The sequence below is a fragment of the Helianthus annuus genome, chromosome 7 (genome assembly GCF_002127325.2).
Source record: "Helianthus annuus cultivar XRQ/B chromosome 7, HanXRQr2.0-SUNRISE, whole genome shotgun sequence".
Classification (NCBI taxonomy): Eukaryota; Viridiplantae; Streptophyta; class Magnoliopsida; order Asterales; family Asteraceae; genus Helianthus; species Helianthus annuus.
In genome coordinates this window covers 63,775,581-63,801,756 of record NC_035439.2, presented here as the reverse complement: position 1 = coordinate 63,801,756, position 26,176 = coordinate 63,775,581, and the positions used below count along the sequence as shown (strand labels likewise).

The 26,176-nt window shown below is 38.8% G+C and overlaps 2 protein-coding genes across 2 annotated transcripts; one reads left to right on the top strand and one right to left on the bottom strand.

Moving 5' to 3' along the window:
* Window positions 1-4,398: 4,398 nt before the first annotated feature.
* On the bottom strand, window positions 4,399-5,613 carry LOC110866535 (vegetative cell wall protein gp1-like). The gene has a single exon (XM_022115681.2). It carries the CDS (start codon window positions 5,611-5,613, stop codon window positions 4,399-4,401), a length of 1,215 nt encoding a protein of 404 aa, XP_021971373.2.
* A 16,374-nt stretch (window positions 5,614-21,987) lies between these two features.
* Window positions 21,988-25,867, top strand: LOC110867863 (RPM1-interacting protein 4). Its single transcript, XM_022116921.2, has 4 exons — window positions 21,988-22,192; window positions 24,539-25,018; window positions 25,386-25,568; window positions 25,676-25,867. Exons 1-4 carry the CDS (start codon window positions 22,187-22,189, stop codon window positions 25,703-25,705), a joined length of 699 nt encoding a protein of 232 aa, XP_021972613.1. The 5' UTR covers window positions 21,988-22,186; the 3' UTR covers window positions 25,706-25,867.
* The last annotated feature ends 309 nt before the right edge of the window (window positions 25,868-26,176 follow it).

Here is a 26,176-nt window from a genome sequence, read left to right as displayed (position 1 = left end):
ACTGTGCTTTGTGCATCAAGTTTGTCACTAAGGTTTGTGTGAAATAAATGAAGTGACAGTATGAAATGTGATGCATATATATGTATGTAACAGAAAACAGAAAGCATTTTAATCACAGTTGTAATCAAGCACAGTCGTTAAGCACAATTAAGAATTAATTAATTGTACGGATACCTGTGATTGTGAGGGTTGTCACATTCTCCCCCGGTTAAGAAAATTTCGTCCTGAAATTTTAGGTTCTGCTTCTAGTTGCAGTGGTCTTGGGAAATAAATGGGGGTATTTCTCCTTCATACGATCCTCAAGTTCCCATGTGAATTCTGGGCCGTGCCATGCATTCCATCGAACTTTGACGAGTTTGACACTACTCCGGCGTGTCTTGTTAATCTTCCAATCAGTAACCTCAACTGGTTCTTCAACAAAGTGGAGTGTGTCGTTGATATGAACTTCGTCAGCAGGAATGACAACTGTCTCCTGGGTTGGACTCTTTTTCAGGTTTGATACATGGAATGTATCATGAACGCCATTAAGTTTAGCAGGTAAACCCAATTTGTATGCTACAAGCCCAACCCTTTGCAGGGTTCTGAATGGCCCAATGTAACGTGGATTCAATTTTCCATGCTTTCCAAAGCGTGCCACACCCTTCCAGGGTGAAACCTTCAGTAAAACCATCTCTCCTACCTCAAATTCCAGAGGTTTCCTTCTTCGGTCCGCATAACACTTTTGTCGGTCACGAGCCACTTTGATGCGCTCTCGGATCTGTGCAATCTTGTCTGTCGTTTCTTGGACTAATTCCAGACCAACTAGTTGTCTATCACCCGCGTCGGCCCAACAAATCGGTGATCGACATTTGCGTCCATAAAGCGCTTCGAACGGTGCAGCTTGAATACTTGCATGATAACTGTTATTGTATGAAAATTCAACCAATGGTAGGTGAGTGTCCCAACTTCCACCTAAATCCATTACGCAAGCTCGCAGCATGTCTTCTAATATCTGAATTGTTCGTTCACTCTGTCCATCAGTTTGCGGGTGAAATGTTGTACTCAGATTTAGCTGAGAACCAAATGCTTCTTGAAAGGATTGCCAAATCCTTGACACGAATCTTCCATCTCTATCTGAGATGATTGAGAGAGGCACTCCATGTCGTGCAATGATCTCTCTCGTGTATATCTCAGCTAGTTTACTCGTATTGTCTTTTTCCCTGATTGGCAAGAAGTGCACAGATTTCGTTAGACGGTCTACTATCACCCAAATCGTATCGTGGCCCTTGGGCGTCCTTGGCAATTTCGTTATGAAGTCCATTGAAATCTGTTCCCATTTCCATTTGGGTATTTCAGGTTGCTGTAGTAGACCTGAAGGCTTTTGGTATTCGACCTTTACCTTGGCGCACGTTAAACATTTGCTGACATATACCGCAACATCACCTTTCATCCTAGGCCACCAATAGAAATCCTTAAGATCTTGGTACATCTTATCCGCTCCTATATGAATCGAGTACCGTGACTTGTGAGCTTCATCGAAAATAACCTTTCTCAATCCGCCAAACAAAGGAACCCAAATTCGTTTCATGAAGCATAAAGTTCCTTCCTCGTTTGGTACCAACTGATTCTCCATCCCACGGAGATACTCGTCCTCAATATTCCTTTCTTTGAGAGCTTCTCTCTGCGCGGCACGAATGCGCAATGAGAGGTCTGTCTGGACAATCATTTCCAAAGCCCTAACCCTTATGGGCTTGATTCTTTCTTTCCGACTTAGGGCATCGGCGACCACATTCGCCTTCCTTGGATGATACTTGATTTCACAGTCGTAGTCGTTCAATAGTTCAACCCATCGTCTTTGTCTCATGTTAAACTCCTTCTGGTCGAATAGGTCATCAATTCTCGGCAGAGGATATCTATTCTTGATTGTCAACTTGTTCAGTTCTCAGTAGTCGATATACGTGCGAAAACTACCATCCTTCTTCTTAACAAACAAAACTGGAGCTCCCCAAGGCGAGAAGCTTGGTCTGATGAATCCCTTGTCTAACAGCTCCTGGAGTTGCGTTGACAACTCCTGCATTTCCGAAGGCGCAAGTTGGTAGGGTGCCTTAGCCACAGGCACGGCGCCTGGAACTAAGTCAATGTGGAACTCGACTTGTCTTTGCGGCGGTAATCCTGGCAAGTCTTCTGGAAAGACTTCAGGATATTCTTTTACGATTGGAATGTCTTCGATCTTTGGCTCAGCAGCTTCTTTATCCATGATGTGTGCCAAGAAGGCAACACATCCCTTCTGTAAACACTTTCTAGCTTTCAGACAGCTAATGATTCTCAGAGGCGTATCGCGTTTTTCTCCATGAACTACGATCGTCTCTCCATCTTCTATTGGGATGCGGATGGTCTTTTCGTGGCAAACAATCTCGGCTTTGTTGCTCGATAACCAATCCATCCCTACTACCACGTCGAAACTTCCCAACTTCACTGGTAGTAGATCCAAAGTGAACTCGCGTTCTCCCAGCTCAATTATGCATCCTCGGACGACTTCATTTGCTTCAACTAGCTTTCCATTAGCCAGTTCAATAGAGTACGGAATGTCTAATTTACTAGCAGTTAATCCAAGCATGTTCTTAAATTCTAACGATACGAAACAATAGTCGGCACCAATATCAAACAGGACAGATGCAAAGCGTTGGTTTATAGGGAATGTACCAGTGACAACGTTTGGATCCTGGCGCGCTTCCCTTGCGCCAATGTTGAATACCCTCCCACGAGCTTGATTCAGTTTTGGGCATTCCCTCTTAAAGTGCCCACCGTCTCCACAATTGAAACATCCCGGTCCCCGACCATTACCATTTCCATTTCCACTTTGAGTGTTGTTTTGGTTGCGATTTCCACTCCCAGCTTGGTTCGCAACATTCCTACGGTTTTCATTTCCGCCATTTCCTCCTTGTTGGCAGTTTCCATTACCATTCCCATAACCTCGATTACCACCACGCCCAGCACTAGTTCCGGCCCAACACGTATCCTTCGAGTGGCCGTTCTTCCCACATGACTCGCATTTCCTCAATCTGCATTGGCCAGAATGATGGCGCTGGCACGTATCACACTTGGGCAGAGTGCCCATATAAGCCTTCCCTTTGTTTTCGACACCGGTTGTGGCTCTGGCCGGTGTGCTTGACTCACCCTTCTTGCTCACGTTGCTGGTACCTTGCTTGAAGTTGGAAAATTTTCGTTTGTTTTCACCAGACGACTCCACATGAGTCTCCTTCTTCTTCGATTCAGAAACTGAAAACTTGTTCAATCTAATAGCTTCCTCAATAATTGCCACACTGAGATCGATGGCTTCCGTGATCGTTGCAGGCTTGGACGTGGTAACCATGCTCATGATCTGGGGTGCCAATCCCTATATGAAGCGCTCAACACGTTTAAATTCGGGCTTGACCATGTACGGCACCACATGGGACAAATCATGAAACCTTTGAACATATTCTGCAATCTTAGAACTTTCCATCCTTAGGTGCCAGAACTCAGTCTCTAGCTTCTGTATTTCAGCTCGCGAGCAGTACTTCTTCCTCATTAGCTCTTTCAGCTCATTCCAGGTTAACGCATAAGCTGCCGCTTCTCCCAATGTTTGCACTTGCAGATTCCACCACGATAGGGCACCATCCAAAAACAGCCCTGAGATGTAGGTCACTTGTTGCTCGGGAGCACACTTGCTCATCCTTAGGACAGAGTCTGTCTTTTCAGCCCACCTGACAAACGTAACCGCACCTCCAGTGCCGTTGAAATTTACGGGCTTGCAGTCGAGGAATTGCTTGTCAGTGCACCCTGCACATACGTTAGAATTTACAAATGGTATTAGCGGATGTGCTAGAAATATCCAAATGTATCGTAATATATCTCAAGCGACTTAACATTACCATTGGGTGGATTGGTATTGTCATTGTTGTTCGAGATATTTCCGCTTGTTTCCGCATGGGAGGCCGCATACTGGGCTATAGCCGCGCCAATTATCCCTTGGAGTTCCGCCTCAGTAGTGGGCATGCGTGCGTCGCGTCGTGGAGGCATCTTCTAAAAGATGATCATGTAGGTCAGGTCATAGTAAGTATAATAAATATGCATATATAGCAATATCCATCAACCACATAACATCTCATGTTATAAAATTAAAACAAATAATTCAACAAAGCATGTAGTGAGAACGTTGCCATTGGGCTTTCATTAACCATGACCACCATATTGTTTTTACACGTTTTTCAGTACATCACATATCAAAATAAGATCACGGGGTTACATCACCCCCAAAAATACAAATCTGTCTACATAAATCATGTACAAAAGTGTGGTCTCCCAAAAAGTCTTCGCTAGCTGGCCCAATCGCGACTTTCTCACCAAAATGATCTACCTGCATCAAACCAAAAATATCTATGCTGATGGCGGAGGAGGAGGAGGAGGAAAACGAGAGAAAAGAAACCGGCGCATGTGCACCCAATCCTCCTCTAAGGCACGAATAACACGTATCAGATAGGCAATCTGCTGCTCAGATGTAAGGAAACGAACATCCGAGTCAGGGGAAAGAGGACGGGGAGAGTGTGGTGCGGCAAAAGGAGTCTGATAGTGGCACGGAGGACGTGGTGTCCTCTCTAACACCTGAATGCGACGACTAAGCGCGTCCTGCTGTAGCTGAAGAGAGATGAGTATATCCTCTATCGTGTACCCCACGTGAAACTGGTGGTACGGGTCTGATAATGGCATAACATTGGGCGAAGCCCACAGAAACAGCTCACCCGACGGTACGAATGATGGTGCAGTGTGAGGGAACTGGGACATGAACGGAAGTGATGACGGTACAGGTGGAACAAAAACAGGCGGCTGCCTCGATGAACCCTCCTCGGGACAAGGTGGCGGTATGTCCTGGAGGAATGTGATGGGAAGATCAGTGCAATGGGCGTCAGTGGTGTGTGGGTGGAGCAGGGGAATCTCAGAAGGTGCGGAAACAGGTGCTACGGGAGGAGTGACGGGTAGCACAAACAGTGGGTAGTCATCATCCTCGATCCACCCGTTACGGGTGTCAGCATAACGAGGATCAATGTGAGAAGCAAACGGTGCATGGTCAGCATGCACTGGGGCTGAAACATGTACTACAGGTGCAACAATGGGTGCATCAATAACAGGAGCATCAGGTATCGGTGGTAACAAGACGGGCGCAACAATGACAGGTGGTGCTCTGTCTGGTATATCGACATAACCAGGCTCAGGTAAAGGGTCTGGTAAATATGCAACAACTAGGGCCTTAATGGGGTCATAAGCAACGGTCGGCTCCGGACCAACAGGAGCAGGCTCACCAGGCAAAAACTCGACCTCTGGCTCTGGGTCATCGTCGAGGAAAACAAGAGGCGCGACAGACATCGCCATGTCCAAGTCGGAATTAGAGGAATAGAGCTGTACGCCCTGGGCGTGCGGTGAAGCGGACGCTACCGACTCGAATGAGTGAGCACCAAACAGATCAAAAGGAGCCTCCTCAATGGGAGCCTCGACTGGAATGACAGGATCAGCAATGGGCACATCAGCAGGAATCTCAGCCAAGGGAACAACAGGGTCGATAGCAGGATCATCAGTAAAAGGGACATCGGCATCCATGAGGGCCACTCCATCTTGGTCACCCTCCGGGGGACCCTCTAGGAGGCAGATCCTTGAGAGGAACTGCGGCAAGCGGTAGAGGAGCAGGGACATGAAGAAGAGGTAGGTCCCCACCAAAAGGGCCATTAGCGATAGGAATATCATCTCCAAAATCGGGAAGAGCAAACGGCTGGAAATCATCCTCATACGTGCTAGTAGTGTCTGATATGTAGACCTCACTCTCTGACGGGATCTCGTCGTCCGACACGATCGCTATGGGATCCAAGGTGTCCGATACTCCAGTATCTGAAGATGATGGCATGGTGTTTGTAACACAACCACACATTTGCACATATATAACATAAAATCAAATAAACATGTAAGTCACATTAATGCAAGCAAGTAATCCTCCTAGTCTCCCCAAACTACCCCTCCCAGCCTCTCAGACTGAACTTCCTAGCCTCTCAGACTAACTCCCTGGTCTCTAAGACCAACCTCCCAGTCTCTAAGACTAAACCTCCCAAATCTCTAAGATTGAACCCTTCAGTCTCTAAGACTGAACCTCCCTCAGTCTCTAAGACTGAACCTTCCCAGTCTCTAAGGCTAAACTCCCTTAGTCTCTAAGACTGAACTCCCTCAGTCTCTAAGACTGAACTTCCCTCAGTCTCTAAGACTGAACCATAAATTTTGAAAAGTGTATTTGTGCCTTTTTGTTTGTAAAAATATTTTGTATCCTGGATCTTGGACATTTATTATATGCCATGTAAAACTGTTTTCGTGAGAGCCCTAGTGATCATAGTCTAGACTCGAGAAAGAATCCTAGTTCGCTATGATCGAGGCTCTGATACCAAGCTGTCACACCCTGGCTTTTGGGGAAGCGTGGGTTTATTTGGTGTGACTTCTTAATACCATAGCAACAATCATAACAATGCTATATGAAAATAAAACACATGATGATCATCCATTCATTGAATTTAAAGTTACCACAACATCATTGTTTAAAATGTCGACACATAAAACAAGTTACAACATGACATGATTAAAACGTGTTCATACGACTACAAAAGACTTAAATAAAAACGTGGTTTAGAGACATGTAACCCGTCCAGGTAAGGGTTACACCTCCTAAACCTGGATGACATCATTATTCCTTACGCAGCTTGACACGATTGCACACTTCGCCAGATCCATTAATTTCCTGAAATACATGTAGTTTGAAAAATCAACAAAAGTTGAGCGAGCTCATGTAAAAGTGAGTATGTATAAACCTTTCATGTTTGAATAAAAGTCCCTGGTATGTAGTAATAAGGAAAAAAAGATCACCATTGGGTTGCAAAGCCACTGGTATGTGTGAAAAGGTGCAGGAAGACTCAAACCTAGCAAATTTGTTACCAGGCTTCGGCTGTAAGACACAGTCACCTCTATGGGCCGCCCCGGCCTCACGGGTGTGGGCTCGCTACACCCAAATAGATCTATCACTCTTGTGTCCCTCGGTCCTAACAACGAGGATTGATGGCCTTAAGTGTTGTACCCACCCCTCACATGATCTAGTAGTAAACCCTCTCTACGCTAACCATACCATGTAAATAAATGTTTGTAATAATGTCGCATGTATTTCACCCCCGAAGTATAAAACTGAAAACAGTAAAGAGAAAAGGGGGACATGAACTCACAGAAGGGCGTCTCCTAAAATAGTCGTCAACCCAAACTCGGTCTGCTACGCGACGACCTACACGTACTAATGCCTATTAGACGGATGGATCGTGCCTTGGCTTGGGGTTTAGTGTTTTGAATTGTGTTACCTTGATATTATCCCAAGTTTGTGACTACTTGTTAAAATAATAATAATTATTTTAACTTAACTTTTGTTTTTGTGAAAATAGTTAGGCAACTATTTCGTATCCACACTTCTCAAGTATTTTATATATGTATTTCGTTCCCAAGGATGGGGGTATATATACATGTACACTTGTAATTTCCGAAAAATATATTTTAAGTCCCACTTAGAAAAATATATTTGAATTATTTGTCTAAAACAACTTAATTCAAAATATATATATTTTTCCCAAAAATATTATATTTTACCTCATAGATTTTCCAAAATAATATTTTACCAAAATATACGTGTAAAAGTATTTTTCTGAAATATTACGTAAGTTACATTTTAGCGTTTCGTATTGCAATAATAATTGTGTAACTTAAATATTTATTTCGTGAGGGTTTTAGGTATTATTTTGGAGTCGTAATTTCATAATAGTTATATTATTTTATCCTAAAAATAATATATCTAGTGCACAGAATAAACAAACAACCACACAAGCGTTTTATTATAAAATACATATTCTACACTTAGTATTTTTGTAATAAAAATTATGGCGAAATTTATTTTAAAACAAGGTTAAAAATATGGTTGTAACACTTGCTAGAAAAATTATTTTCTAAGTGTTGAGATTTTAGAAAAATTATTTCGCCAGAGTTTCCTTTGTAAATGGAGGCGTCCATGCTTACTAGCATATCATTTTCTTTTCAAAAATTCATTCAATCAATCATCAACCAACAATATGTAACTTATACTTACCAGACTTGTCAAGAACAAGCACAACTATAAACTCATGAACTTGAATATTTATGAAAACATGTAGCACACTTAGTAAGTCTTGTTACCTTCCAAAATGTGATTAGTTCTTTAAAAACTTCATTTTTAAAGAGTTTGAATATTCACAACTTCTAGTCAGATTTTCTAAAAATATTTCTTTGTGAAATTTTCTTATTACACAAGTGCTTCTACACTTGTTTATCCGCCAAAAATGTGTTAAGTTTATGTAAGATCCAAGTTTTAACAAAACTCATACTTTTCACTTGGTTCTTTCAAAAAACCACTCATGGATCTTTAGATCTACAAGATTATAACTTACTTTGATCTTTATTTTTCAAGAAAACACTCATTTATTCAAGTTTATAGTTTATGTGTGGATGATTCCATCATCCTACAACTTTTTATCTTTCTCATCTTGCTAGATCATGTTTTTAATCATGATCTAGCAAGATCATATGATGATCCATATCATTTCTACTAGCAAACAATGATCAACAAACATAACAACACCTGAAAATCATGATTTCTTAACCATTTTAACACTACTTCATCACAAAGTTAGTTTATGTTCAAGACTTTGTTTATGGTTCTTTAGAGTTCTTATCATTTTGATCTTTAAACATCATTAACCACTTAAACAACATGTAAAATGCAAGGATCTAAGTGCTTACCACTAGCACAAGGCTAGGGGAGTTCAAGAGTAGAAAAGTGGTGGATAAAAGAAAATGAGAGTGGTCCTTGAGCTTCCGAACACACCAAGCTTGTTTGTATGATCCCTAACACCCTTGGAAGTATGTAGATTGCTTGGAATGAAACTTGAAGGTGGTGATGGTGGTGTGTGTGGTTTCGGCCGATCAAGAGAAGAGAGGGAGAGAAAATGGAGTTTGTTGATTGTGAATGATGAAAGATGGTGATTATCTAGAGGATTATATAGAGATTTTTCATCATGCATTACCCATTAGTCCTCATGTCTCCCAAGTACTCTACCATTACAATAAACAAATCAAAAGAATTAAGTGGGTGTGTCCCACTTTCACAACCGGTTGGGGGGTGTGCTTGGTTGGGTTGTAACTTATTAGTTAGTGATTAGTTAGAAATCAAATGTTTAGTTAGTGGGTTTTGGTGTGTTATTAATTATATAGTGTGTTAGGGTGTTCGGAGACCCTAACTAGCTCAGAAAAATAAAAACAATGTGTTTGACAATATTTTTGTGTTCCGGGTAAAGTCCGGTTGTTCGGTTGGGTGTTGTTCCGTTAAAGTGCTTAATTAATCCATAAGGTGTCTTTTATAATATTTTTAGTGACACTTTTAATTCCCAACACCTTGGAAAGTATCTAGGACCATTTTGTCAAGTTTTTGCACCTTACTAGCATAATTAAATGCTGAATTTTTGTTATTAAGTGCAGAATTCTGCATTTAGAGTGTGTTTTAGGCACTTCCCGACACTATAACTATCACCTAGTGACGCAGTTTTATGGTCCTCACTTCCCTACGTCCCTACTAGTGTAGTACCCTATCTCTGGCTCATATTGGCCTCAAAAACATTGTCTGTCTAGGTGCTGGCATTGTCAGCATGTTTTCTGGATTATCCGCTCAGTGTGCTAACTGTGCTTTATGCATCAAGTTTGTCACTAAGGTTTGTGTGAAATAAATGAAGTGACAGTATGAAATGTGATGCATATGTATGTATGTATGTAACAGAAAACAGAAAGCAGTTTAATCACAGTTGTAATCAAGCACAGCCATTAAGCACAAATTAAGAATTAATTAATTGTACGGATACCTGTGATTGTGAGGGTTGTCACAGTGATAAAGCGGAGGGCTAAAGTAAAGGCAGAGATATTAAAAGGGGGTTCAAGCATTGGAATCATATAACACATCTCTCGCATTCATCCTTCCTTCAATTGGCTGCTCTGTTTTTCTCTCTCTAGAACATTCAAACTAGGTTTTTAACCGTTTGAGTTCGAGAGTGTTTGTGGTGGTCAGTTTGATCATCCGTTAGTGCATATCATCATATTGATGATCTGCGTAGACTGAGTGTGTTAGACTACAGTCTTGTTCATCGTTCTTGATTTTGTTTCAGTTGTATTTGGGATTTATTGGTTGTAAGTTTGCTGGTGATTAATAAAGATTGTTTCTCACTGATACTGTGTTCTTGACATGGTATCAGAGCCTAATCGGCTCTTTGGGGTTTATATTCTTCCACTGCTATTTCGTGTTGAAGAACATATCTGTGTTTCTGGTTGAAGATTCAAGGGGTCTTGGTGGTACAAGTTGCTTCTGCTGATTCCGATCATCTTCTTGGTTCCGTTGCCGATTTTGATCGTCTTCTTGGTTCCTTGGGACTTGTGTGAAAGCTGTGTTTTAGGTTTTTCTCTAATCCAGTTGTTCAAGTCTTGGTGTGCGTACATCTCATAGGGTTGAAACCCTAATCTCTAGGGTTTTCGTGTGACTGTTGAAGGGGTTCTCGTTGGTCTCTTTTACAGGGAAAACCAAAAAAACTTTTTTAGTATTCTTGGCTTATAATCAGTTGCTTGTAACCCTAAGTGAAGGTTACAAGTCTGGTTACTTGAGTTATACGCACCCGCTGTGAGATTGTTCTTTCTCTCCTTGTTTTTACTTTTTATTGCATCATTGTGTTTGTGAGTCTAGGTATATTGATACCGGGTTAAGTAAGACCGGTTTGATTATTGGGACACAGAGAGGGTTCACTCTATTGCGTTTGTTGTGTTTGTTTTTTCCTTGAGTCAAAAGCTCCCTGAATATTGTTTATGGAGACACCTTGAGTGAGAAACCTCTGATTGGACCGTTGTTCAGGCTTCGCTGTTTTTGTTAGTAATTGCGTTGTGTCTTCGGGTTTAGCTCGATCAATAATTGGCTCGTTAGCTACTTAATTGACTCGTTTAAAATAATACCTCAAATTTTAATATATCAAATTCATTCGTTTTAAATTAAACCTCAAATTTTAATCTATCAAATAACAATAATAATCTATACTATATTATAATGCATGAGAGAGGAGCATTTTATGATACCTAAAAACTAAGAACCTTTTCCCCTTTAATTTATAAATACACCTCTAAATGAGGCTGAATTGGTATTTTAAACAATAATTATATTTTAGTCCCCATCTTATTACACTTAAATCCCTGAGCTTTTACATGATTATAGGTAATTAGTTAAACTTTTCCCCCTCCTCCACAAACTTATAATTCTTTTATGTATTCTTGTCATATCTTATAAACTCTAATGTTTTAAAAGAATCCAAAAGTATCGTGACAACCTACTCATTTTTGTCGATGTTTCGATAGTTGTCTTGGTCAGTATTGATGTGTGGATTAAAAGGTACAAGTAGATAAAGACTTAGTGTACAAGTGATTAAAGTTCAACGTACTTAGTCATTATCCCATAATATTTAATAGCTATAATATGTCAAGTGATTAAATACTGTCAATTTAATCCTCTCATCTAGACTACACTTTAATCTCTCATCTTTAACAAAAATATAGATAATTATAGTAGTTACACATTATCCACTTATAAAAACTAACTCCTCCACGATTTTTAAATGGTCATAACTTTTTGGTACGTTAATATTTTTTTAAATTACACCATATAAGTGAGTATTTTATTTTCTTTAATTTGAGCATATATTGGTATAGTTTTTTTAATTAAAAAAATGATATGTTACGTGATTAACAGTGTCTACGGGTGAGTAATAACTGAATCATTAAACAAAAAACAATCCGAAATCAACCGAAAATTGAATTAACTGAAAACTGATTAACCGAAACCCCAATTAACCAAAAACGGTTATCGAAATTTGTTGGTGCAGTCATCTGTCGTCTTCGTCTTATGTCAAGTCTCGGTCTCGGTGCGGATCCGATCAAGCATGACATCACATGTGACATCACATAGGTGACATCACAAGTGACATCACCTAGGTGACATCACATGAGATGTCATGAAATAGAAAACTGAATGTTAGCCTCACATAAGACAAAAGTCATTTTGGTCCAATAAGAGGTGAAAGTTTGAAGGCCCAATTAGAGGTGATCGTTTGAAGGCCCAATGGGAGGCTGCCGTTTGAAGAGCATTCATACATAACCGTTTGAATGTTTGACCGTTTGAAGACAAGGTGACCGTTTGAATAGATTCCTTTTGTCATAGCTTCCGTTTGAAATCCCTTTAGTTTGAATTAGATGTGGTCGTTTGAGCATGTTCAAACGGAAGGGGTCATGTACTATAAATAGAGTTCAAACGAGTTCATTTGTAACGATAGGGTCAATTGATACCGAAGTGCTGCCGGTATTTCCTCTCATTGTAAACACTGTTAATTGAATGTACAAGAGGATTAAAGTGTATTTCAAGTTGTTTTCAAGTTCGTTTCTTAGTTTCCGCCTCTGAAACGGACTAGAGCTCTTCCGAACGACTCATTCAGGTCGAAACCAATCCTACAAGTGGTATCAGAGCTCAGGAGGAAGAGTTCTATACAATTCAGCTGCATTTTCTCCTTCTACATCTTTCTTTTTCGAAAATTACAAGTTTTCACGGTTGAAATCGGCTGAAACTCTCACAATATGTGCGTAATGGTGTTTTAACAAAGCCTTGAGAATTTCAGGTCAAAAATCGAAGTAAAAATGGGAAAAATGGCATGAAATATAGGTTCCGTTTGAACGTAACAGATGCTTTCCGTTTGAAATAGCTTCATATCGTTTGAAAAAAGGTTACCTATCGTTTGAATCAGGATGTCATCGTTTGAAAGCACCCTCCGTTTGATCTTATCGTTTGAAATCAGATCCTGTCGTTTGAAAGTAGACATTGCCGTTTGAATTTAGCATCTGTCGTTTGAACCATATCATTACGTTTGAAAGTGTCCTGTCGTTTGAAAAGATCACCATCATTTGAAACTGTCCCGTTTGAAAGTCCACCGTTTGAACCAACTACTGTTTGAATATTGTAAACTGTTAAAAAATGCATTTAATCAATTTGAATAGCTTAGTGGATATTGCGGCCCAATAGTTTTTCAACAACAATTGATATATGACGGTCAGTAATATGATTTGATATTGTCGGCCACTGTGAAGTGTTAGGTCAGTAATGTTCTAGCGGCCCAATCATTCTATTGCAGTTGTTATCATATCTGCATATGATATTAAAAGTCATTGTCGGCCAGTATATGTTCATATGTGATTTGGGTATAACCATGTTCACGTGAATTTGTTTGGCCCAATCAGTGTTGTGATACACAAAAGTGAGACCCAATCTGAGTTACATGTGAAGCGGTCCAATCACTGTTGAGAACAAAGTCTTGGTTAAATCAAATTAAATGTTTCTTGAAGTTGTTAGTTTGTTACAATCGGTGACCCATGTAAAAAAAAGGTTAAAAGTGATATATTGGCTCAATAGGATTTAAGTTGTATCACTTTCACGTGTTGTGGGTCAAGTTAGTGAAATTTGAGGTGCAATTAAATTTGATTTGTATTGGTAAGTGTTGTCAGCCCATCTTTCATCATCGGCCAAATCTCAAAGCTCAAAGTTCAAATTTTAACTGTCAGTTCATTATCAAATCTGCACAGTTTGGAGTTCAAAAGTATCAAAGGTCATCAGGTCATTTGATACTAGTTCGGTTCATGTGGAAATAAAGTCAGGTCGTGTCTTTGTGAATCAGGTCGTTTGAAATCGCTCCGGGTCTTAGCTGTCCACACAGTGTGTCGATTTTCAGTCCACACCGAATATTCAATAGTTCGAGTACCAGTTTTATTCTGTTAATTGATAAATCTTTAAACTGATTGTTTGTTTGTTTGTCAGGTATTCTTACAAGGTGATACAGCTCATTTAAAATTCGGAAAAATGGATGAAGATTTCTACAACGCATTCGCTACTCCAGTTACACCGATGAGTATTACACAGAACACGATGTTGGAAAACGAAACAGGGACGATGCAAAAGCCTCCCAAACTAATGAACATCGAAGAATTTAAAGGTTGGGAAGGTCGGTTTGAGAATTGGGTGCAAGCTAACTATCTTGATGCTTGGGAATGCGTCGAGACAAAGTATGTTCGACCTTTGAATGATGATGAAGAGCCTGTTCCAATAAAAGATCTTACTGCTGATGCTAGGAAGAAGTATAAAGATGAGAAAATGATGCTAAGTCTTCTTCATCAAGCAGTGAAAGAAGATATTATGGTGCTTTTACAACACAATGGAACATCATATTCGATTTGGAAAGCATTACGTTCAAAGTTTCGAGGAAGTGAGGAGATGGTTAAAAGCAAGAAATCGCTTCTAAAGAAAGAATTTGATTTGTTTCGAGGATTAAAGAATGAAAGTACACGAGAGATTATTGAATGTTATTGTAATCTACTTGCTAACATGAAAAGGTTGAGTATTGAGAAGAGCACTGATGAGTTGATAGAGAAACTTGTTGATGCGTTGCCCTATGAGACTTGGGGCACATACCTTATGATGCTCAGAAACAAGAAGGGTTTTAGCAATCTGACGCTCAGTAAGTTCATTGAAAAGATAGAAGCTCAAGAAATGGAACAACGGAAAGTTATCAGAATGAAAGATTTTGATGGTGAACAGGACATCGGGTTGTATTATAAGGCATGAGTTAATGAAAAGAAATCTTCAAATCTATCTCCTAAAGTTGAGACTGCCTATAGTGCCAAGAATTCATCTGGAAGTCCATCATCAGGGTCAAACAGCAAAACCAGCTTTACTTCATTTTCATCATATGATCCAAACATTTCTGCAACTAAAAACGGGAGAAAGTTACAGTGCAACATTGTGTTAAATCTTGAAAATGATCAAGATTATTCTGAGGTAGTTGCCAAAAATCAAATGTCTTTATTAGGAATGGTTTTGGAATCTTATACTTGTTTTATTGCAGGTCGTATTAGAAATCCAATGTTAACAAAAGAAGACTACGACCAGATAGATGCTGAAGAGATGGAGCTGATGGACATAAAATGGTGTCTGGCTAGCGTGTTACGGAGAGCTGAGAAATTCAAACAAATCACGGGGAGAGATGATCTTCGTGATGCAAATGTTTCTACTTTAGGTTTTGACAAATCTAAAGTCACTTGTTTTCGGTGCAGGGAAAAAGGACACTTCAAGAGGGAGTGCACTAACCGTGAAGCAAGTGGAGCTCAAAATCCGTTCAACAACAACAATGATTACTATCGTAAAGCCATCTATCACCAAGTTGGTCAACAATCATCTCAACAACATAAACATCAAGCTCAAACTGCACATGGAAGAGATGTGATTGAAGATTCTGAAAAAAGAGCTTGTGTGGGTAATAGTGATAGATTGTATGGAAAAAGAAGGGATGATAGTGCTTTGATAATTGATCAAGATGATGAGAGATTACCAGAGGGTTTTAGCTGGGCAAATTTTACCTAGGATGATTATATTCCTGATCAAACTACAGCTTACACTGCTTTTACGGCAAAGGTTGTAGATGATAGTGATGATGATACGGAATATTGGGCAAGAAAATATAAAGAAGATATGAAACTGCTTGCTGAAAGTGATAGTGAAGATGAAAAAGCCAAGAAAAAGAAGAAAAAGATCAAGACACCGGTGAGCAGTGATGATGAAGAGGTTCTGGTGGTGAGAAGACAAAAGGTGAAAGAAGTGCCTAAATTCAAAGTTGAGGAAGAAGTTGATGCGAAAAAGATTCCAGTGAAGTGTGAGAATTGTGAAGTTGTGAAGAAGCAAAATAGCACGTTGATTTACAACTTGAACAGTCTGAAGGAGTCTTATGATGTGCTGAATAAAACAATGAATCAGTACAGTCAAACGAGTGAAGAACAAGCAATAGCCATGAAGACTCTTCAGGGAGCCTTCATGACAAAGCAGAAAGTTGTAAACAATTACATTGAGAAATGTGCTGCTTTGGAACAAAAGCTTGAGCTGCAAAGAATTGAAACAGAAAGAGTTAATCGTTTGTTAAAAAGTTACTCATGTACTTCCTATGTTATTGACAGGATTTATCCGACGGTTGAAAGTATGAAGGTATGGGAAGATGATGAGGTAACTGAAGAGAAAGAAGCTGGAAAAGGTGCTGATGAAAAAAATGCTGACAAGAAGACGAATGACAAGAAAAAAGATACTGAAAAGACGCCATCTGGTAAGAAGCAAGGTGTCAGTTATAACAAATGTCCACCCCCGCTGGAAAATGGATATTTGCCAAGATACCCAAACGATGAAAGAGTCAAAAAGGCAACAAATTTACAGTGGGAGTCAGAGTCGTCAGTCAATCTACCAGATAGTATTGATGTTGTGTTTACATCGTCTGACACTGATCAACAGTCTCAATTAATGAAGAAAGTCGTGGATCATGTGTTAGAAAACGATGAGATAGAGGAGTCAAAGTCGGAGTACGCGTCAGAGTCAAAGTCTGAGTCAAGCACTCCGGGTCAAACTGAAAAATAGGGAAAAATAGTCTATGACAAAGAATTCCTGTTATCAAAATCTAATTTGGATGATGGGTTGTTTAAAGTTGCATACACTTTGAATGATTCTGACAAATTATATTCTGATGAGGAATTTCCAATAAGAGGTGTCAAAACTAAATTGATAAACAAGGTTTTCAAACTCACAGAAATTAATATTTCTGAAATAAAAGACTTATGTCTTAATGAAAAACCTAAAAAATACACCTCAAGAGTACAACAAAAATTAAACAAGAAAAAGGGTTACGGTTCTAGTTCTGGTTTCCAAAAGAAATCAAACCATAGCAGTAATTTCAAAAAGAAAGGTTTAGGCTTTATTCCTACAGAAAAACAGAAAAATGAAAAATATGTTCGTGATTTTAAATCCAAAATGTCATTTGTTTCAGGCACATCAACTGATGTAGAAGAAAAGACAAGTTTCTGGAGGGAATCAAATAGTGAGTTCCTTGCGAAGAAGCAAGACGAACAGAAGAGAGATACAAGAACCTGTTTCAGATGCAACACTATTGGACATATTGCAAAAGATTGTTCTAATGCAATACAATCAAAACAGGGTGTATTTCGTAAAGTCAAAGAGAAAGTGCTTGCGTTCGAATCACCAATTGATAGAACAAAATTGTTTCAAGATTCTATATTTGAAATTGGTGAGAGTTCGAACAAGTTTTACAAGAAGAGAGCTAAGTCTAACAACCAGAAATGGGTTGTTAAGAATGCTGGTGAAAGCTCTAGCGATGATTCTGACAGGTCGAAATCAGAGGAGCTATCTTCTGGCGATGAAACTGATTCCACACAGTCAGTTGAGCCACAAGTTGTTTCAAAATGTGAAGCTGAAGTAAAAAAATGAAAAATCAGTTCTGATTGTGAATGATGAGGAATTTCCATCACTCCGGGCTGAAAATTATAAAAAGAAAATTGGTAAAACTAAAATTTCTAATCAATTTTATAATGATAAACAGGAATTTGATGCTGAGAAGGCCTTTAACTCCAAGGTAAAACATATCTTTGGAAAGATGATTGATCGAAAAGTCAAAGGGGTTAAAGAATTTTATGAGAAGAAAACAAAGAAAGAAAAGGTTGAACCATCCCTGGTTTGTGGCTGGGATGGTACATATTATGAACAGTAAGTCTCAGGACTTGCCGGAGCTCCCAGGTTGGTAAGCGTGGAGCATGAATCGGCATCTTTCTTGAGTTATATTCGGTAATGTCAATCATTTAAACGGTAAAGAGGTTTGTTTATGTTTGATTGGTTATAATTGCAAGTAGTTAGACGATTTGATTGAGTATGGTAAATCAAGGACATTAATTTGTACTTGCATTTTCCTACAAGTGATTGAAAGACAAGATGATGAACCACATCCCCGAACCTAGTATTGATATACTTGCCAATAGTAAAATCAACCAAACTTATTTTCCAGAAAAACCATTTTGATTAAAACAAACTTAAATGTTTTGAAATCTAAATGGGAAAATAGTTTGTTGATAGGGGGAGTTCTGATTGTTTATGCCAAGTGAATGGCGAATTGATGTGATTTAATATCGGTTGTCATGTTTCTGTACAGTTTGTTTTCATATTTTCGTTAATGTGTTTGCATTTTAGGGGGGGTAGAAAATTTCAGAAAATCCAAAAACATTAGAAAATTTGAAAAAGCCAAAAACATGATAAAATCAAAAATGAGTTTTGTTGTGAAAAAGAGTAAATGATAGTACATCAGTGGACTATCACAACATGCTAAAGAATTGGAAAGTTTAAAAGTGATAAACAATCTTACTCAAACTTGCTTGATTCGTGGGTAACTATTCTTGAATATATGGGTAACCCCTGAAATCTTGTTTGAAAGGTCCCGTATTCTGAGATACTAGGTCTTTATACTCAGTGATATCTGGGGTATTATCCCGGGACTCCTGCTGTATGGAAGTACTGACCTAGTCCCCGGATAATGCTTTCTGCAAAATGCTTGAAACATAGCATCGCCCTCAGCAAGCTGATGAAACAATAAAATTGATAGTCGCTGCTGTTGTAATCCAAAGATCCTCTAAAGGGGACCCACCTAAAGTCGAAGCCGTCATCTCTCTGCGTATACGGAAGTATCGACTGAGCTCTCACGGCCCTCGCACATAACCCCTTTACAGATATCATCTGTGGTATACTCACCTGTAAGACTGAATATTGGGATCTGGATACAGGAGTATATTCAAGTGGAGTGATACACAATTAAGTTTTTAGTTTCTAAAACACTAATATCGTATCTCGAATCGATTGAAATTTGTGTGAAAATTTAAAGAGGACCAATATACTGACAATCTAGGTAAATTGTTTAGAACTGAGTATGTTTAAAGCTTAACGGTGTTAGTGATTTGTCAAAAACTGATATGATCCTCTTACACAAACTCACAAAAATATTGTCTGTAAATATTTCGTTTCTGCATTTTCTTTACATTCAAAAATCCAAAAAGATTTTTAGTGTGTTTTAGCATGAATTTTTGAAAAATATTCAAAAAGATTTTCGACAACTGGTGTTGAAGAGCTAATTTTCAAAATTCCGAGTGCTAAACATGATGAACAAATGGTTTGGGAGAGTGTGTTGTTTTGAAAAATTAAAATATATCTTCAAGTGGTTTATCAAAGATTAACATTGTAAAATCATTCTTTGATTGTATTTTTCCTGCAAGTGGTTCATTAGCTGGTGAGATTGTTTTTACAAGTTATCATCAGAAAATTTATTTTTGGGTAGAGAATGTGCAGGTTATCTGAAGATAGATTGCCAGGTTCCGATACCTGAAGACTGTGTGATTTCAACAAGCCAGGCTGCGATCCTAGTATATCGAAAGGGGGAGTCTGAAGACATCCGAGTAGAGATTGTTCGTGGGGAGTCTGTTGATGATGATGAAAAGAGAAGAGAAAGATTTGAGGATGCTTGCACTGTGAGATATTTCAGAAAGCGTTCAGACTGATAAAGACTGAAGTCGTTGAAGACTCGACACTTAAGACTCGTCAACATCTGAGGGGGAGTCTGTTGGTGCAGTCATCTGTCGTCTTCGTCTTATGTCAAGTCTCGGTCTCGGTGCGGATCCGATCAAGCATGACATCACATGTGACATCACATAGGTGACATCACAAGTGACATCACCTAGGTGACATCACATGAGATGTCATGAAATAGAAAACTGAATGTTAGCCTCACATAAGACAAAAGTCATTTTGGTCCAATTAGAGGTGAAAGTTTGAAGGCCCAATTAGAGGTGATCGTTTGAAGGCCCAATGGGAGGCTGCCGTTTGAAGAGCATTCATACATAACCGTTTGAATGTTTGACCGTTTGAAGACAAGGTGACCGTTTGAATAGATTCCTTTTGTCATAGCTTCCGTTTGAAATCCCTTTAGTTTGAATTAGATGTGGCCGTTTGAGCATGTTCAAACGGAAGGGGTCATGTACTATAAATAGAGTTCAAACGAGTTCATTTGTAACGATAGGGTCAATTGATACCGAAGTGCTGCCGGTATTTCCTCTCATTGTAAACACTGTTAATTGAATGTACAAGAGGATTAAAGTGTATTTCAAGTTGTTTTCAAGTTCGTTTCTTAGTTTCCGCCTCTGAAACGGACTAGAGCTCTTCCGAACGACTCATTCAGGTCGAAATCGATCCTACAAAATTTTTATACTCTCATTTAACCAAAATTAGCTGAATTGAACCATTCATATTTTGATATATTTCTAGCTTTTATACATTCAGTTCATGTATTTCATATTTATACCCCATTTTATTTATTTATACCTTCATTTCATGTACCTATACATCCATTTCATGTATTTATAGCTAAATTTCATGTATTTCTAATTAAAAGTTTTAACCCAAGTTTGGTTTTGGTTATTAACCGAAATTAAATGAATGAAACCAAAAAACCTACAGTCTAACTGAACCAATTAACTGAAAACGAATTGGTTAATAAAATAGACTAATCGTTGACTCCGGTTCGGTTGAGGGTAATAATCTAACCAACCGAGCAATGCACACTGTTGCAATGTCTGTGTTTCCTACCGCAACACGCGCGCACCTATCGGTCATTAACCAAGATCGGTTATCGGTGAGCAATAACTAAATCGTTAACCTAAACCAAAACGAAAACAGACGATACCGAACCGAAATCAACCAAAAACTGAATTAACTAAAAACCAAATTAGCCAAAAACTGGTTATCGAATTTTTTTATAGTCTTGTTTAACCAAAATTAGTTGAACCAAAACCGAATCATTAATATTTTCATCTATTTCTAGATTTTATACCTCCAGTTTATAAATTTTGTATTTTATATATCTGTTTCATATATCTATACTTTCATTTCATGTATTTATACCTCAATTTCAAATATTTATAAGCAAAAGTTTTTGCCTAAGTTTGGTTTTTGATATTAACTGAAATTAATTGAACTAAACCAAAAAACCGTCAATCTAACCGAATAACCTAAGTGATTAACTAAACATCGATTGGTTAGTAAAATAGACTAACCGATGACTTTGATTTCGACTTTAGTTGAAGATAATAACCGAACCGTGCACAACACAATGAAATGGATTACCCGATTACTTCGTTTTTTATGTATATCTATCGCAATGATACTACAATAAATATTATATGAATAAATAAAACTACCAAAAACGAGTATCGCAATGCGATGTGTCGCTTCCGCCGCATTGCGCAGCCATTCTGCTAGTATATCATATAATATATTGAGAATAAAAAAAAATAAAACATATAATATTTTGAATCTGCTTTTCCATCGTAAAAATATTAAAAAAATTAATAAATAGAACATATATGTTTGTTAAAATATTATTTTTGACTATTATATTATTAATATCTTTAAAATAATAAATATTTTTAAAATAAAAAATAATACAAACAATAGAAAAAAAAATAATAAGCTGGCTCAATAAGCCACGAGTTGGCTCGAGCTCTTTACAAACCAAGCTCGAGATTGATCCTAAGCCCAACCTAGCTCGCTCGACCAGTTTACAACCCTACATGAATCACCACGAGTTTTTGTAGTCATGCATTTTGGTTTGAGAGACACCACAACAACATTCAAAGGTTTAACCAAAAGAGTGTGGCAACCTAATTACACGTCAAAATATTCAAATATGAATTTTGGTCCTAAGAAGTTTTCTTGATATAACCTCATTCAAGATTTTGTCAAAGATTATCTCCCAATTTCCGGTCTTCTTTCGCTGTTAAGAGTGTGTGAACCACACCTATGACCCGACCAATATGATTTCACATCTCAAAAACAAACAAATAAAAACAAAACATAGAGAAAAAGAAGAATGGTCAAATATGACCGGTGGCGCCAGTCAACGGTTCGTTCAACCACTCTTCTTCCTTGAAGACGCTTTCTTATTAATTCCTCAAATTCACCTCTCTCTCTCTCTCTCTCTCTCTCTCTCTCTCTCTCTTCGAATTCTGCAGCTTTTCAAATTCTTTGTGTTTTCGTATCCGCCCTTTCTGGTTTTGATTCTCGCTAGTTTCCTGCTGATTAGTGATGGCGGTAAGTTTATCGACCTGAAATTGTTCATATATTATTGCTTTTTGTCTCGTTTAAAATGTTTGTTTTGATTCAGATTTGATCTGGTTTTCAATAAGTTTTTGTTTGTGGAGCTGATTACATGATGGTTTTGAACTTCTGATTTTGGAAATTTTAAATTTGTTCATGAGTTGACTTTAGTTATGGGATGGAGGAGGTAATGTTGATTGACTTTCGTTGAGTAGAGTAATTAAGATATAGGTTGTATTGCCGTTCAAAAAAAAAAGGTTGTATGGTTTCAGCTGTTATTTTTTGTTACATTTCTACTCTAATTTAGACAAATTAATTTAAAATATTCTATTTGACTAGATTTGAGCCTCTGGTCTGGTAATTAAAAATGTAGAATTTGAACATGTTTTGAGGCCATATTTTTTCGAACAGCATTCACTATAAATTAATTTAGGAAAACAGCAAGAAGCTGATACAGAACAAATGACAAAAACGAAACTACACAATCATGGAGATGTAAAACTCTACCCAATTTTCCAGTTTAACGATACGCTCAGCACCCTATTCTTGACCCACAAAAAAGTATCTTCTTTGATCATCTCCACAATTCTTCTAACCGGCACCATTCTCCCATTAAACTCTTTGTCGTTACGGACTAACCAAAGCTTCCACAAGCAGCCCAAAGCGACCAGATGCACAATCTTTCTCCACCATAGACCCCACTTGTTCATGCACATGATTGAGGATTTTGCTAACCGACGTCCCTCCGATCAGAACCGGTATTGATGAAACAGTGGTTAACCGGGTAGGTTAATTCACTGGTCTCGTCAAGTAGGGTTAATCCCTTCTTTCCGAGGATCAGCGGCTGGATCGTCCGCTAACTTGTCTCCTGCATAAGGAAACACACCGTGACTCGTAGCAAGGAGGTTGGGGTGGGGGGTGCTCCTTTTTACCACTCTCCCGCGTGAGAATCAGTATTTGCTTGAGAGCAAAGTGTGTGTTTGTAGTAAGTGTGAGAGAGAAGCAGATAAGCAAAGTGTGGGATGGAGGGTAATTGAGTGGCTAGACTAACAACGCGCAGCCCTCTGCAGGTGTGTCAGGCGCATAGGTCACGGAAGTGATGCCACGTCCTGCTGTGGCTGTCAGTCTATTCGCCAGCGTTGCATACATGTGGGCTGGACAGGTGACTGCTGTCAGTGCCACTTGCTGTTTTGGACACTTAAGTCAAAGTGTCAATCTCACTTGTGTCGTCAATAGGATGCGGTGCTGCGGTGCTGGCCGCATCGCTATGTGCGGTAACCGCGGTTGTTTCCGCGTTTCTTGTCGTGACGAAAAATATCTATAGGGTGCGGTGCTGAGCCGCATCGCTATGTGCGGTAACCACGGTTGTTACCGCATCCCTTGTCGTGACGAAAACAGCCGTTTTGATACACGAGGTAAGTCTTCTCATCACTAGACCGATTGGAACAGGTAACTGCGTTCGCGTGTGCCCGCACGGACGCAGATAAGTCCTTGTTGATGGGAGTATTTGATAAGGGTGATGGTCACTCGCATCCGCCTTGGTGCGAGATCTGGGACCATACCCCTTCAGGTATTTTAATCCACCTAAAGATGTTCCACCATACACTTTTCGCCCACAAACATTCAGCGAAAATATGATCGAGGTCTCTTCGCGCAAGCCACATCTGCTGCATTAAATGTTTGGCACCGAAATCCCCCTATTAGCTAAGGAAACCTTTGCAGCCAACCTACCTGATTCCGCTCACCAACTGTGGTAGTTTACTCTCAATGGTGCCCAGGCATTCCTTTTGAGGCCATATTTAGGTTCAAATAAGTTGTGTACAGTTTTGACCTAGAATCTCAACTGGTCATTAAACCGTTTTATCAGTCCATTGGTTAGATTAAATGACGTAATAATTTATTTAAAATTTGAATTAAGATAATTAATTAAGAAAATATTGAACTACTTCATTTTCATACTGAAATAAACAAAGTTAATTAGTAAATGAGATTTTGGACAATCTGGTTTTGCCGGTCCCTTTGGTTGGCACCAAGGAGGTGGTTCAATCGGACTGGGTGTGTGGGCGGTTTGGTTTGGTCCGGTCCGGTCCGGTCGGGTCGGGTTCCAAGAACATTGCTTTGAACATATTACTGTGAACTAAAGTGATGATCATCCGATTATTCAGAGTTTAAACAATACTCCTATAATATGATTTTATTAGGATTTATTATTCATTATTCATTAGGATATTTTATATTTAGGATACTTATTGTTTTATTTTTTGTTGTTGTTTCGTTACTTATATTAATATTCAATACACGTTTCTGACAATACTTGCTGAATTAATAATATTGTTGCAGAAACGTCCAACAGTACCAAAATTTGGCAACTGGGAAAATGAAGGTAATACTCCTTATACAACTTATTTTAACGAGGCTCGAAAGGGTAAAGCTGCAGGAGGAAAAATGATCAATCCAAACGACCCGGAGGACAACCCTGAAATGTTTGCTGCTAAAACCGAACCACCACCCCTTCCTCATGACCACCGGGTTAGCCGTGAAGAAGAGCGTCCAGCACCTAATGACAACCCGAACAAGAGAAATTCAGGTGGCCCGGCCAATCAACGTGGTGGTGGTCAAGGGACGGGTACTGGTCGTCCAGTAAGGCATAGTGTCGGGTCAGACCAAAGCTTTGACCGGTCACCGCTTCATCCACATTATCAGGCAAAGGTTACCGGGAAGGGTGGCGCGTCCCCAGCTCGGGAAGGAAAAAACTCTTATGATAGTAGTCATGGTACCCCTGGACGATCAAGAATGAAGCCAGCTCGAGGCGATGATTCGGTAAGCTTTCTGTTAGCTGTAGTATAATGGGTCAAACACTTAATTTTAGTGGAACGGCTCGCTTGGCCCAGTTGACCCGAAACATTGTTTGTCACGTATTAAATTTTATAAAAACAGTTACATTATTACATAAAAAATCTTGTTTATGAATATAATTGATTTATGAGGTTTTATTTTATGCGTTGAAATATACACTTTGGACAAATTCCGACCCATTTAATTTTAAGTGTTTATTCTTTTTCCTTTAATCTATTTGACCCGTTAGAGATGCCAAATTGCTCAACTCCACTCATTCATATATGATATGACATGCTTATCTTTAATTACCTAATGCAAATGTTTTTCTAATTTACGATTTTACCCTCAGCCCGATAATGGAGCCGCTGTTCCTAGGTTTGGTGATTGGGATGAAAACAACCCTTCATCAGGAGAAAACTATACTCATATCTTCAACAAGGTTCGCGAAGAACGTGTAACAGGGTCACCCATGGTTTCTGGTTCGGATGCAAGACCAAACTACAACATTCCACGTAACCAAAAACCGGAAAAGGTATCATTAGATCTTATATTTATGTTTTTATTTTAACTGTTACAAAATTTCCAAGGGGTACCCATTGTTCATCTATGACAGACACATTGTTCTGGTTTCTTGTGTAGCAATGCTGCTGCTTCCCGTGGTCGAAATGAATCAAGATTTTGGAAGATTTGTGAATAGTTTATATGCATCAATGAGAATGAAATATTTCGTTTCGTATTTGTAAGTGTGATTTTGTTATTGTGGGGTGTAATTGGGTATACAAACATGAGAATTTGATGATTGACTTTATATGTGATTATATTCTTTCATTTTGTTGCAATGGTTTTGCATTATGTTGCTCCCAATTTTTATTTTTTTTTTACAAAATCCATACGCCGTTTCCTGTTATTTGAAAGATGATGTTCTCGTTAGGTGATATATATTAGAGAGAGGGGGGGGGGGGGGGGGGGTTCTGAATGTGTTATGTGTGTATATATTATTTTTAATAGTAATGGTATTTAGGTAATTTCACACCCACTTAACTGAAAAGACTAATCTTCATTCGTGCCAGGGACTATCCGGGAACGAAATTGAAAAAGTTGGGGACTATAGCTGTAATTTTAGAAAGTTAAGGACTAAAG

Excerpts from the sequence above, each read along its gene's own strand:
- LOC110866535 (XM_022115681.2), bottom strand. The coding sequence starts at position 5,613 with ATGGATGCCGATGTCCCTTTTACTGATGATCCTGCTATCGACCCTGTT.
- LOC110867863 (XM_022116921.2), top strand. Across the intron at positions 25,019-25,385 it reads CAGCTCGAGGCGATGATTCG|CCCGATAATGGAGCCGCTGT; the intron begins GTAAGCTTTCTG and ends TTTTACCCTCAG. Across the intron at positions 25,569-25,675 it reads GTAACCAAAAACCGGAAAAG|CAATGCTGCTGCTTCCCGTG; the intron begins GTATCATTAGAT and ends TTTCTTGTGTAG.